General features: G+C 39.8%; 1 protein-coding gene across 5 annotated transcripts in view; it reads right to left on the reverse strand.

The window, feature by feature from the left end:
* The window catches only part of VSIG1 (V-set and immunoglobulin domain containing 1), a 149,317-nt gene continuing 136,361 nt past the window's right edge, over nt 1-12,956 (reverse strand). For all 5 annotated transcript variants that reach the window (XM_084870492.1, XM_084870494.1, XM_084870493.1 and 2 more), the window contains 4 exons: nt 5,589-5,744; nt 5,092-5,211; nt 1,384-1,531; nt 1-584 (listed from right to left, as the gene is read on the reverse strand). In XM_084870492.1, the coding sequence (XP_084726618.1) occupies nt 281-584; nt 1,384-1,531; nt 5,092-5,211; nt 5,589-5,744 (728 nt within the window). In that variant the 3' untranslated portion in view covers nt 1-280. The remainder of the gene's footprint in view (nt 585-1,383; nt 1,532-5,091; nt 5,212-5,588; nt 5,745-12,956) is intronic.

The raw sequence follows: 12,956 nt of genomic DNA on the forward strand, positions 1-12,956 counted from the left end.
TTTATTCAATTGAATTAGAAATCACTTGCTTTTATAATTAGTTAGGTTTATGTATTAGTAAAATTGTAAGTACATTTTACTGGTAAGGCAGGAACCCTTGCATTTATTTAGTAGTTATCTTGACCTGTTTATTTTATATTGATAGTAGGAGCACCTTGTTAGAAGAGGTTTGGTCAGAATGGAGGGAGGTAGTGGGTGATGGGTTAGGTCAACTGAATTCTAATTGCCAGTAGTGGGCTCCTTAGTGATAAACACTGCAGTTAGGCTACCAGCCTATGACTTATTCTGGTTTTTCCTCATCATACAAGGCTTCAATTGCAATCCTGGGCTCTGGCTCTAGCTCGGGTTCGGGCTCACGTTCAGGCTTGGGTTCCAGCTGGATCTCAAGCTCAGGCAACGGGGCAGGCTTAGGTCCTGGAGCAGGCTCCAGAGAAGACTCAGGAATGGTGATAGGACCACGATATGCCCCCTGGATAGTATCGGGTTCAGTCTCAGGGAAGGAAGTTGGTGCTGCTTCCAGTTGAATAACATCTTCAGATGGCATTGTCTCGAACTCTGTAACTCTGTTTGTCGTTGTCATTGGTCTGCAGGAAGAAGGCCCAGAGAAGACCAAGTTAGGGTTTGACATTTCACATGGAGCCACAGGTTTCAGTGACCATAGGTCCCAGTCTGTTTAAGATCTCTGTGATTTCTGATATTCTGATTCACTGTTAGACCACATGTCTCAATTTTGGGTGCTGAAAGGTTATGTCTCAACAATATCATTAGAGTTCAAGAGAGAAAAACCAGTGTTCCAAATGTGGGTAAAACATATCAAGGTGAAAGGATCTATTCATCTAGTAAAGTCTTTGAGGGCCAAATCCATGACTCGGGTGTATCTTTAGCTCACACTTCATCTAGCACAATACTTGGCATCTGGTTGATGCCCAATACATAGTTGTGGAAGCTTAGAAATGGCAAGATGAACAAATGAATGAGTGTCATATACATTCAAGAAGAAATGGCAGAGTGGTCAAGAGCATAGGCCCAGTCACATTCTGACTTCTGTAGACCATATGCACTTATGCCTTTGTGGGCCCCTTGTTCCAAAAAATATTGAAAAATATATTTTATGACTGTTTGGTAGAAAGACAAGTACACTAATATGATAAATATTTTTCTTAGACCTAAAATGGTTATTGTGGTTAAATAAGTTGATATAAAGTGTTTAGAACACTCTGAAACACAGCACTCAATAAACAGTACCCAACATGATTCTTTTATACAAGTCGTGAGAATGAACAGAAAGATACCTCTGATATTTCATGCTAAAAGGAGTGCTTAGAAAGATATATGCCAGAGAAATGAATATATTCAAGTAAATACAACAAATTAAGGTCTTACTCAAGTTCTGTGGTAGTTTTAGAATTTCTCTTCCTTTCCTTCCCCTTTCCCTTTGCCTTGCTCCTTGCGAAGCACACAGCAAAGGTGATAATGGCAGCACCCACTAGGATGCCCACCAAGGCCCCAACAATGATTCCAACTTCTGGATCTGGAGGATACAAGCAGCTGGTTAGTAAAGTGGAATATATTGTCTCTGCCTCATACATGTACTTTTGTGATGGGGGGAATATTTGGGGCATTGATAGATTGGGAAATACTAGACTTGAAAAGGCTGGGAGTATGAGCCCCTAGAACTCTGCCAGTTGGACTCAGGGGGGAAGAACGATGGCTCGGTCTACTATGTAGCTTACCCATTCACATCTACATACATAAATAAAAAATATGCCAACTTGGGGGAGGTGGCATCACTTTCAAAATGGGGCATCATGCTATGCACCAAGAGATCGCTGGTTTGATTACTGGTCAGGGCACATGCCCTGGTTGTGGATTTGATCCTCAGTAGGAGGCATGCAGGAGGCAGCCAATCAGTTTTTCTCTCATTAATGTTTTAATCTCTCTTTCCCTTGCCCTTCCTCTCTCTAAAATTAATAAAAACATATATTTTTAAAATTTTTATATTTAAAAAATTGGAGTTTATGGGAGTCTTCAGTGTGCATTTGCTTGGTGAGTGAAAGAGACAACATGGAGCTGTACTCTGGTGAACAGAGAAATGGCCTCTGTTACAGGCAGGTACATTTCAGCAGGTTTTCCCAGAGACTAGGTCAAGTGGGTTCCTACATTCTTTCTCATAGTTTCCATGCTCACTATGGAGACTCGTGCATTCTAGCTACTGGAAAGGGATATGCCCGTTCCATAAACTGGTTTATTAGATCAGTCTATAGAGAAACTTTTTGTGTGGATGATTCAGCTGAGCATGAGATTTTATTGTCCCCAAGAGGCCATGTCTGTGTTTCATGCCCATCCACCTCCCTTCAAATAAGAATGGACATCTTATATTTTAAGACTATAGGCTAGTTGAACTGCTGGATTATTCCTTCGACATTTTATGATTAAAGGAATACATGTGCATAATTTAGAAAGTCAAACAGTTCCACTAGGATCTAACAAAAACAAGCCAAAACAAAAACTACTAGTCCCCCATCTCTCAGTCCCGTTCACTAGAGACAATAATTTTTAAGTATTTTGTAATCTTCTAAAATATGCCCCCATGTTTCTATTATGCTTGTTCTAATATGTTCTACCTTTTCCAATTTTGGTTATTTTCTATTGACTTCCTACTCTGGAAGTTGAAGTTTAACTCTCTTACACAATTCCCCTCATACTCTACCACATTCTCCTTATATATTTATAGCACAAGTTGTAGTTACTAGTAAATCCAAGTTTGCAATATTATAACTATGTAAATATTGTCCACAGCTGCAGAAAATAGTATTAATATGATTCTCTCTTGTACATTTTAAATTTTTCTGAGGTAAATAATTGCCTCATTTGGTGATTTTTAAAAATGTATTATTGCTAATCCCCCAAATTTCCAGTAAAACTATTGAACTCCTTTCAATAGATTCAAACACATAGAATAATCTATAGGTTTCTTATGTTATTGTTTTATTTTCTTCAGAGACACCCTTGCTGGAATCCTCCATCGCCTCCCCCAGCATGGACTGGCTGTTCTGCTCTATTGTCATCCTTCAACCTCTTTTCACCTTTATTCTTATTTTATAGATAAAGAAAGTTCCTTCAAGATACAGCTCAAATAGCACTTCATTGGTAAAGCTGGCCCTGGTTGTATAAGCATAACTAATTATTTCTTCTTTAATGTCCTATAGACCCTCTGCAGACCTTTATTATAGCATTTAACACATTTTAGTATCTGTTTGTCTCTCTAGCTAAACTGTGAGCTCCTTGATTATAAGACACATAGCTTATTAATCTCTGTTTCTCCATCATCTAGGACAGTCCCTGTCATATAATAGATATTCAGTGAATATTTGAGGAAGGCAAAGAGGCAGGTAGGGAGCAAAGAAAGAAAGAAAGGAGGAAGGGAGGGAGGGAGGGAGGGAGGGAGGGAGGGAGGGAGGGAGGAAGGAAGGAAGGAAGGAAGGAAGGAAGGAAGGAAGGAAGGAAGGAAGGAAGGAAGGAAGGAAGGAAGGAAGGAAAGGAAGGAAAGGAAAGAAGGAAGCCAAGTGTCAACATCACTGGAAAGAGGATTCAAATGGAAGAGAGGTTTAAGTATAAATCCTAGGTGTCCACATCTGCTGTATGACTTTACCTCTGGAAAGGTAAAGTGGGATTGGGGAAGATCCAAAGAAAAACAGCAGATAAAAACAGCAGAAATTGATCAAGGGACTGGGGGTAGAATGGGATCACAGAAAGGACAGACCAAAAAGATGAAATTTCTTCACTTTGAATAAAAATAGCTGAAAGTGATATAAGAATAAAGGTGTACCCTGGAGTTGGAAAAATGTTTGGATCAGGGCAAATAAAAGGAAGAAAGCTCAGCTTAATAGGAAAGTAATGGAACTGGCCACCTGTATAGTGTATGTATTAAAACCACAGATTCAAAGTAAGTTAGGAAAAAGGAATAGATGACATGATCCTAAGTGTTAAGTGATCTTTGAGAGGTGTAGCAAGATATCCTTTATGGAGGCTTGCCATTGACAGGTCTAATTTGAAAATTCCAAGCCATAAAATCTATGATTAGTAACTAAGCACTTTTGAACTGGAAGGTTGAGGTTTAGAGGCATCCAGACACTGCCAGTATAACTTACCTCCCTGAACTTCAGTTCTTTCAGTAAAATGAGACAAACATATCCTGCCTCCTAGATAGGGTATTTGGAGGATTGAGTGAAATAATGCTCACAGTAGCTGGCTGTGTGTCTAGCACATAATTTATGCTCCACAAATAGTAGCTACTGTGACTGTAGGTCTGAGTTTTCTTATTACTATTATTGTCAGGGGCATATCTTAACAAATTATTTAAGAACTGGAAAGTTTGTGAGCTCCATGTTTGACATAGATTGCTACAGTTTCACCTTGATTTACCAACAGCACAACAAAGAAAATTTAGCCTAGTACAATCAATGAAGCTGTCTTTTTATTTATTAAATAATAATTCCTACTTTCTAGACACTAGTATCTAGAGATTTTGTGAGGGTTAAACAAATTTATTTTTATAAACATTTTAGGTCAGTGTGTGACACATATTAAGTATTGTGTGAACAGTAGATATTATGATGGTAATGCATCATATTCTATATAATAAAAGTGTAATATGCAAATAGACCAATCAGTCTTTATGATGCACACTGATCACCAGGGGGCAGACGCTCAGCACAGGAGCTGCTCTTAGCTAGTTAGTGCACTCCCACTGCAGGAGCAGTGCTCAGCCACAGGTCTGGCTGACAGCTGGTGAACACAGTGTTTGTGGCAGAAGCCTCTCCCTCCTCCACAGCAACACTAAGGATGTCCAACTAAGCTGTTAGTCGGACATCCCCCTCGGGCTCCTGAACTGTGAAAGGGTGCATGCCCAGCTGAGGACACACACCCCCAAGTGCACAAATGTCGTGCACAGAGCCTCTAGTTAACCTATAAAGCAACAAATCTCCAGAGAAACAAGAAGGACTAACCAGGACTAATTAATTTACTTGATTTGCAACCCCAGTATACTTGACTTAAGGAAAAACTGTTAAAGCTGTATGATCAACTCACGTGAAATAGTTAGATCGATTTCACAGGAGCTATTGCCAAGGTTGTTGATTGCAGTGCACTTGTAATAACCTTGTTCAAAATTAGTCAGATTTCCAAAAACCAAAGTCCCGGTGGCTGGGTCTGTCAAAACCAGGAAATAGACTTTTGAAATCTCTTATGTGGGTAGAGATGTCAATGTAGCAGATTATTCAATGCCAACCCACTCCCTCAAATTAGCCTCCCTTTCTTGAGATGTGCAGGGTCCAACTAGACCCCTTGAGATTACTGCAAAAATAGCCGCATCCCACCACCTCTGAGCCAAGACCAGGTTTGACTTCTAGAAGTTGGGGATAAGAACAGACCACAATCATCTTGTTAGAAGATAGACATTCTTTTTACACCCCCCTTCCCAGAAAAATAGAAGATTGATCTGGAAGATGAACAATCAGCCACACACACAAGCTATCAGCTACCATACACACCATACCTTGCCGGGGGCTGGTGAGGGATATACTTACTAAAGCTTTCTTTCACTGGAATTATGTCTTTTCCTTCAAGTTTATACCAGTGGTACACAGGGGAAGGCATTCCAAGCACCGAATGGCAAGAAAGAGATATTGGTTGGCCAGTTTCTGCTATTCCTTGAATGTTGCAAAAGGGCTTAGAAGGTTCGACTGTAAAGTAATGACAAACAATAAAAATCCTGTTGAATGAATGACAGTCTATAACAAATACAGTCACTTCCTCACTGTCATTTTGAGAAATGTCTGTTGCTTTTTTTTTTTTTATCTTTAAAACTTATTTTGACACTTTTCTATTTATACCACCAGGTGGGAGTAGAGCACCTCAGATGCAAGAACTTTTCAGTCTTCTCATTAGTACATCTTCCATCTGCCTCTTTCCCAGATCTATAACCAGGAATTTCCACTTTGTGTGTTAAAGTATGGCTTTATTAAAACTACCAAATGTAAGCAAACACTGAACAACTAAGAGTTTAGTTTATACTCTTGAAGCACAGTTTCAAAGGAAAATATAACCCTTAAATACTTTGAGATAACCTATTATTTTTCTTTTAAAATTGTTATATTAATGCCATATTTTTATTTTTCCTTTTACTTTATGAATTATTTTTAGCATTTATCAATATTTTTCTTGGATGGCACAAAATGGTTGGAAGGTTTGAATTTGCCTGTGTCATTGGTAAAGGAAGCCCATTTTTTGGGGGTGGTGCTACAGACTGTTGAAATATTTATTCATTTTTCACTCCATAAGCCAATACTTGAGGGCCTTTTGACACAGTTATGAAGTAGGGTGGGAAGAGTAGTGAAAGAGGGCTTTGTATTTAATGTATTTTGTACTGAGAGCAGGAGGACCACAGGAGAAATTTAAGTAGGGGAAGGATGATGGTCATTTTAAAGTCTTACTTAAATTACTCTTACTCTTGGGTGCCTGAACCAAGGGAGAGGAGGAGACAAATTCAAGAGGTACTACAAGTCAACAGGATTTGATGACCAAGTAGATACGGGGCATAAGGAAGAAGGTGGGGTCAATGATTTCTGATTTGAGTATCTAGATACATGAGCTTGCCATCATCCCCTGAGATAAGGAATACAGGAGGAAGGGGGGTGGGGAGAAGATGGCAGTTGGCAGGATGGAGCTGAGAGAGAGGAAGTGAGTGAGGGTACGAAAGGAGTGTGTGTGGGTGGGCATGGAGTGCGTGTGAGTGAGTGAGGGAAAGTTAAAACACACAGGAGCAGCAGGAGCTGACAGAAAGCATCTCCTTGACAAGGAGAGACTACCACCACTGCAGGCACTCCCCGGACAGCGGGATTCCAGCACTGAGCCAACGCCATCTTGAAGGGGAGAGCGGCCTTTTTTAGAAACCCATCAACACCACCAACAAAACAGGCCTCGGAACTGCCCCGCGACCCAGCACCCACCCCAGCCATTATCCTGCTACCCCAGCTGCAGACTCTTGGACCTCCACATCCAAAGATACACCGTTTGCAGCAGCTGTAAGTGCAACACCCCCTCCCCAACAGCAAAACCCAAGATTCGCTCACCTCCTCGCTCTGCGACCCAAATCCATAGACAAGCAAAAACACCCCACCCCCGGGGTTGCGCGCCTCTCCTGGGATGCTTGTGCACTCTCGCACACGTTATCTCAATCCCATAGACAATAGGACAGCCCACTCTGGGTTGCGCATCTCCTGGGGTGCTCGCACACTCTTGCGCACATCACCTCAACCCCATAGACACTAGAACAGTTCACTCTGGGGTTGCATGTCTCTCCTGGGGCAGTGCGCAGGAGACATCAAGAGAACCCGAGTGGATTCTGTACAGACTGGGGCACAGGGCCCCGCAGTGGAAATTGTAAATGCCCTCTCCTGGAGGCGAGCCCAGCTGATCAACCAAGGTGCCGGGACCCCTAGGTGTGCATCAGTGTTCTGCGCCCTGAGAGTGCGCATCCAAGGATATGCCACTCCAAAGGCAAGGTTCCAGCAGACCTATGTAAGCCACTAGTGGGAGCCACTGTGAGCTTGCCTTGGGTGAGATCTTGAACAAGCTGGAGGCGCACACTCCTCCAGCAGTAGAAGCTTTGAATTCACTTAGCCTAGATACTGACCCATAGGCACCTCAACTGCGTGACTACACTGCCAGGGCCCTTCCGAGTCCTTTAGTGCACCTCACTGGCAAACTAACGTGGGTTTTCCAGTGAACCACCACTGGGAGTAAGCACCTACCCACCACAGGTGCAACAGCAAAAGCTGGGTCTGCCCACCCCACGACTACATATCTCTGGGCACCTCAGCCACACCTTTCCAAATAGCAGGTCCCCTAAGCCCCAACACCCCAATAGACGGTTCCTGGGGACCACTGCAAGTCCCTGCTGGGCATGCGCAATTACAATTAAGGGTTCAAGACAACAAAAATTTAGAAACTCCCCTCCATAGCGTCTGACTTCTAAACACCGCATTTGTGCCTCTCAAGCTTGCAGGCCTACATCAAGAGAATCCAAATAGCTTGAGAAGGGAGCTACACTAGATTAACAAAGCCCAGGAGAACTGAGAGATTACACCAGTAGCACCATCCCCAAAGGAACCTGGGCAGCAAGGCAATTGGATCTATAATTAAAACACTACAGGAAAACATGGGGAGATAAAAAGGCAATCCCAAAGGAAAGAAAAAGAGGAGTCACCAGAAAGTGAGTTAAATGAATTCAAAGTTAGCAGCTTATCAGAGACAGAATTCAAAGTAATGGTTATAAGGATGTTTAAACGGCTGGAGGACAAATACACACAACTCAATGAGACCTATAAGGAGCTGAATGAGAATGTCATCAACATGAAAAAAAAAATAGCAAGAGGAGATGAAGAACGACATAGCTGCAATAAAAAACACAGTGTAAGGCTTAAAAAGTAGACAGGAAGAGGCTGAGGACCGCATAAGCAAATTAGAAGGCAAGGTAGAAAAAAACACACAAACACAGCAGCAACTGGAAAGAAGACTTAAAAAGCAAAAGGAGAGCCAAAGGGAGCTTTGGGACAACACAAAACAAAACAACATTAGAATAATAAGGATACAAGAAGGAGAGGAAGAAAAGCAAGGGATAGAAAACCTCCTGGAAGAAATAATGACAGAAAACTTCCTCGATATTGGCAAGAAAAAAACTATGCAAGTCCAAGAAGTACAGAGTCCCAAACAAGTTGAACCCCAAAAGACAGATACCAAGACACATCATAATTAAATTGACAAACACCAACGATAAAGCAAGAATCTTAAAGGCTGCAAGAGAGAGACAGAAAGTTATATACAAGGGATCTTCTATTAGAATAGCAACTGATTTCTCAACAGAAACACACCAGGACAGAAGGGAATGGAATGAAATATACAGACTAATGCAAAACAAGGGACTGAATCCAAGAAGAGTATACCCAGCAAGGCTATCATTCAAAATTGAAGGTGGGTTCAGAAGCTTCACAGACAAAAAAGGGCTGAGAGGGTTCATCACTACCAAGCCAGCAATGCAAGAAATGCTAAAGGGACTGCTGTAAAAAGAAGAAAGAGAAAGGCAAGAAGAAACACAAACACTAAGGAAAAATATGACAACAAACAGGTACTTATCAATACTAACATTAAACCTAAATGGATTAAATGCACCAGTAAAAAAACATAGGGTAGCTGAATGGTTAAGAAAACATGACCCATATATCTGCTGTCTATAAGAAACTGACTTTAGAGCAAAGGATTCACACAGACTGAGAGTGAAGGGATGGAAAAACATTTTCCGGGCAAACGGAAATGAGAAAAAAGCTGGGGTTTCGATACTTATATCAGATAAAATAGACCTCAAAGTAAAGGCCATAACAAGAGATAAGGAAGGCCACTACATAATACTAAAGGCAACAATTCAGCAAGAATATATAACTCTGGTAAACATATATGCATCCAATGCAGGAGCACCCAAATACATAAAAAATCTCCTGGAAGATATCAAGGGAGAGATCGACATCAATACAGTCATAGCAGGGGACTTTAATACACCACTAAAATCAATGGATAAATTCTCTGGACAAAAAATCAGCCAAGAAACAGCAATTCTAAACAACACACTAGATCAGATGGACTTAATTGACATCTTCAGAGAATTTCACCCCAAAGCCATGGAATATACCTTCTTCTCAAGTGCTCATGGGACGTTCTCAAAAATAGATCACATATTGGGTAACAAGCAAAGTCTCCCCAAATTCAAAAAGATTGAAATCATATCAAACATTTCCTCAGATCACAATGGCATAATATTATAAATAAACTACAATAAAAACATTCCAAAAAATTCAAACACCTGGAAGCTGAATAGCATGCTACTAAACAATGATTGAGTTATCAATGAGATCAAAGAAGAAATTAGAAACATCCTGGAGACTAATGAAAATAAAAACACAACATTGCAAATCCTATGGGACATAATGAAAGCAGTCCTGAGAAGGAAGTATATAGCTCTACAGGCCTACCTCAAAAAACAAGAAAAAATGGTAATAAATCATCTAACTCAACAACTCAAAGAATTAGAAAGGGAACAACAAGAAAAGCCCACAGTGAGCAGAAGGAAGGAAATAATAAAGATTAAAGCAGAAACGAATGGCATAGAGACCAAAAAAAAAAAAAAAAAAAAAAAAAAAAAAAAAAAAAAAAAAAAGATCAATAAAATCAAGAGCTGGTTCTTTGAAAGGATAAACAAGATTGATGGACCTCTAGCCAGGCTCACCAATAAGCAAAGAGAGAGGACCCAAATAAACAAAATCAGAAATGAAAGAGATGAAATAACAACAGACCCCACAGAAATACAAAGGATTATTAAAAAAAATACTATGAACAACTCTATTCTAACTAGACAACTTGGAGGAAATGGACAGATTCCTAGAAAGACACAACCTTCCAAAACTGACTCAGGAAGAGTGAAAATATCTCAATAGGCTGATAACTATGGACGAAATTGAAGCAGTCATCAAAAAGCTTCCAACAAACAAAATCCCGGTGCCAGAAGGTTTCACAGGGGAATTTTACAAAACATTCAAGGAATAACTAAAACCTATCCTTCTCAGACTATTCCAGAAAATTCAGGAGGAAGGAACACTTCCAAGTTCCTTCTATGAAGCCAGCATCACCCTAATACCAAAACCAGATAAAGACAACACAATGAAAGAGAATTACAGGCCAATATTCCTCATGAATAGGTGCCAAATAGATGCCAAAATCCTCAACAAAATTCTAGCAAATCGAATCCAACAGTACATCAGAAAGATCATACACCACGACCAAGTAGGATTTATCCTCGGGATGCAAGGATGGTGCAATATTTGCAAATCAATAAATGTGATACATCACATAAACCAATTGAGAGATAAAAACCATATAGTCATATCAATTGATGCAGAAAAAGCATTTTACAAAATACAACACCCTTTCTTGATAAAAACTCTCAACAAGGTGGAAATAGAAGGATCATACCTCAACATAATAAAAGCCATATATGACAAACCCACAGCCAACAACATACTCAGTGGGCAAAAACTAAAACCATTTCCTCTAGGAACAGGAACAAGACAGGGATGCCCACTCTCACCACTCCTGTTCAACATATTGCTGGAAGTACTAGCCATAATAATCAGGTAAGAAGAAGAAATAAAAGGCGTCCAAATTGGAAAAGAAGTAAAACTGTCCTTATTTGCAGATGACATGATACTGTACATAGAAAACCCAAAAGACTCCATCAAAAAATTATTAGACTTAATAAATGAATTCGGCAAGGTAGCAGGATACAAAACCAACGCCAAGAAATCTATGGCATTTCTACATACCAATAATGAACTTACAAAAAGGGAGACTAAAAAAGCAATCCCATTTACCATAACACCAAAAAAAATTAAGATATCTAGGAATAAATTTAACTAAGGAGGTAAAAGACTTATTTGTGGAAAACTACACAACACTGAAAAAAGAGATAGAGGAAGATGTAAACAGATGGAAGATACCATATTCATGGATTGGTAGAATCAACATCATTAAAATGCCCATACTACCCAAAGCAATATATAGATTCGAGGCACTCCCCATTAAAATATCAACAGCATATTTCACAGACCTAGAAAGAACACTCCAAAAATTCATCTGGAATAAAAAAAAGACCCAGAATAGCTACAGCAATCCTGAGAAAGAAGAATAAAGTAGGAGGGATCTCAATACCAGATTTTCAAGCTGTATTACAAAGCCACTGTTCTCAAAACAGCCTGGTACTGGCATAAAAACCAATGGAATAGAATAGAGTATCCAGATATCCACCCAAACCACTATGCTCAATTAATATTTGACAAAGGAGGCATGAACATACAGTGGAGTTAAGACAGTCCCTTCAACAAATGATGCTGGGAAAATTGGACAGATGCATGCACAAAAAAAATGAAACTAGACCACCAACTTACACCATACACAAAAATAAACTCAAAGTGGATACAGGACTTAAACATAAGATGGGAAACCATAAAAATACTAGAGAAATCTACAGGCAGGAAAATCTCAGACATATGCCAAAAGAACTTCTTCACTGATACTGCTCCTAGAGCAATGGAAGCTAAAAAGAAAATAAACAAATGGGACTACATCAAAATAATCTTTTTCACAGCAAAGGAAACCATCAATAAAACAACAAGAAACTTCACTGCATGGGAGAACACATTTGCCAACGATATCAATGATAAGGGTTTAATCTCCAACATTTACAGAGAACTCATACAACTTAACAAAAAGAAGATAAACAACCCAATCAAAAAATGGGAAACTGATCTAAATAGACACTTTTCGAAAGAAGACCCAAGGAAGGCCAAGAGACATATGAAAACTTGCTCAAAATCATTAATCATCAGAGATGAAAATCAAAAAAACAATGCGGTACTATCTCACACCTGTCAGAATGGCTATCATCAACAAATCAGCAAACAACAAGTGTTGGCGAGGATGCGGATTAAAAGAAACTCTTTTACACTGCTGGTGGGAATGCAGACTGCTGCAGCCACTGTGGAAAAACAATATGGAGTTTCCTTAAAAAACTAAAACTGACCCAATGATCCCACTTCTAGGAATATATCCCAAGAAGCTAGAAACACGAATCAGAAAGGATATATGCACCCCTATGTTCATAGCAGCACAATTCACCATAGCTAAGATTGGGAAACAGCCTAAATGCCCATTAGCAGATGAATGGATTAAAATACCGTGGCACATCTACACAATGGAATACTATGCTGCAGTAAAAAGGAGTTCCTACCATTTGCAACAACATGGATGGAGATGGAGAGCATTATGCTAAGTGAAATAAGTCAGGTAGA

The sequence above is a fragment of the Pipistrellus hanaki genome (assembly GCF_964339955.1).
Source record: "Pipistrellus hanaki genome assembly, chromosome: X".
In the NCBI taxonomy this organism is placed as follows: Eukaryota; Metazoa; Chordata; class Mammalia; order Chiroptera; family Vespertilionidae; genus Pipistrellus; species Pipistrellus hanaki.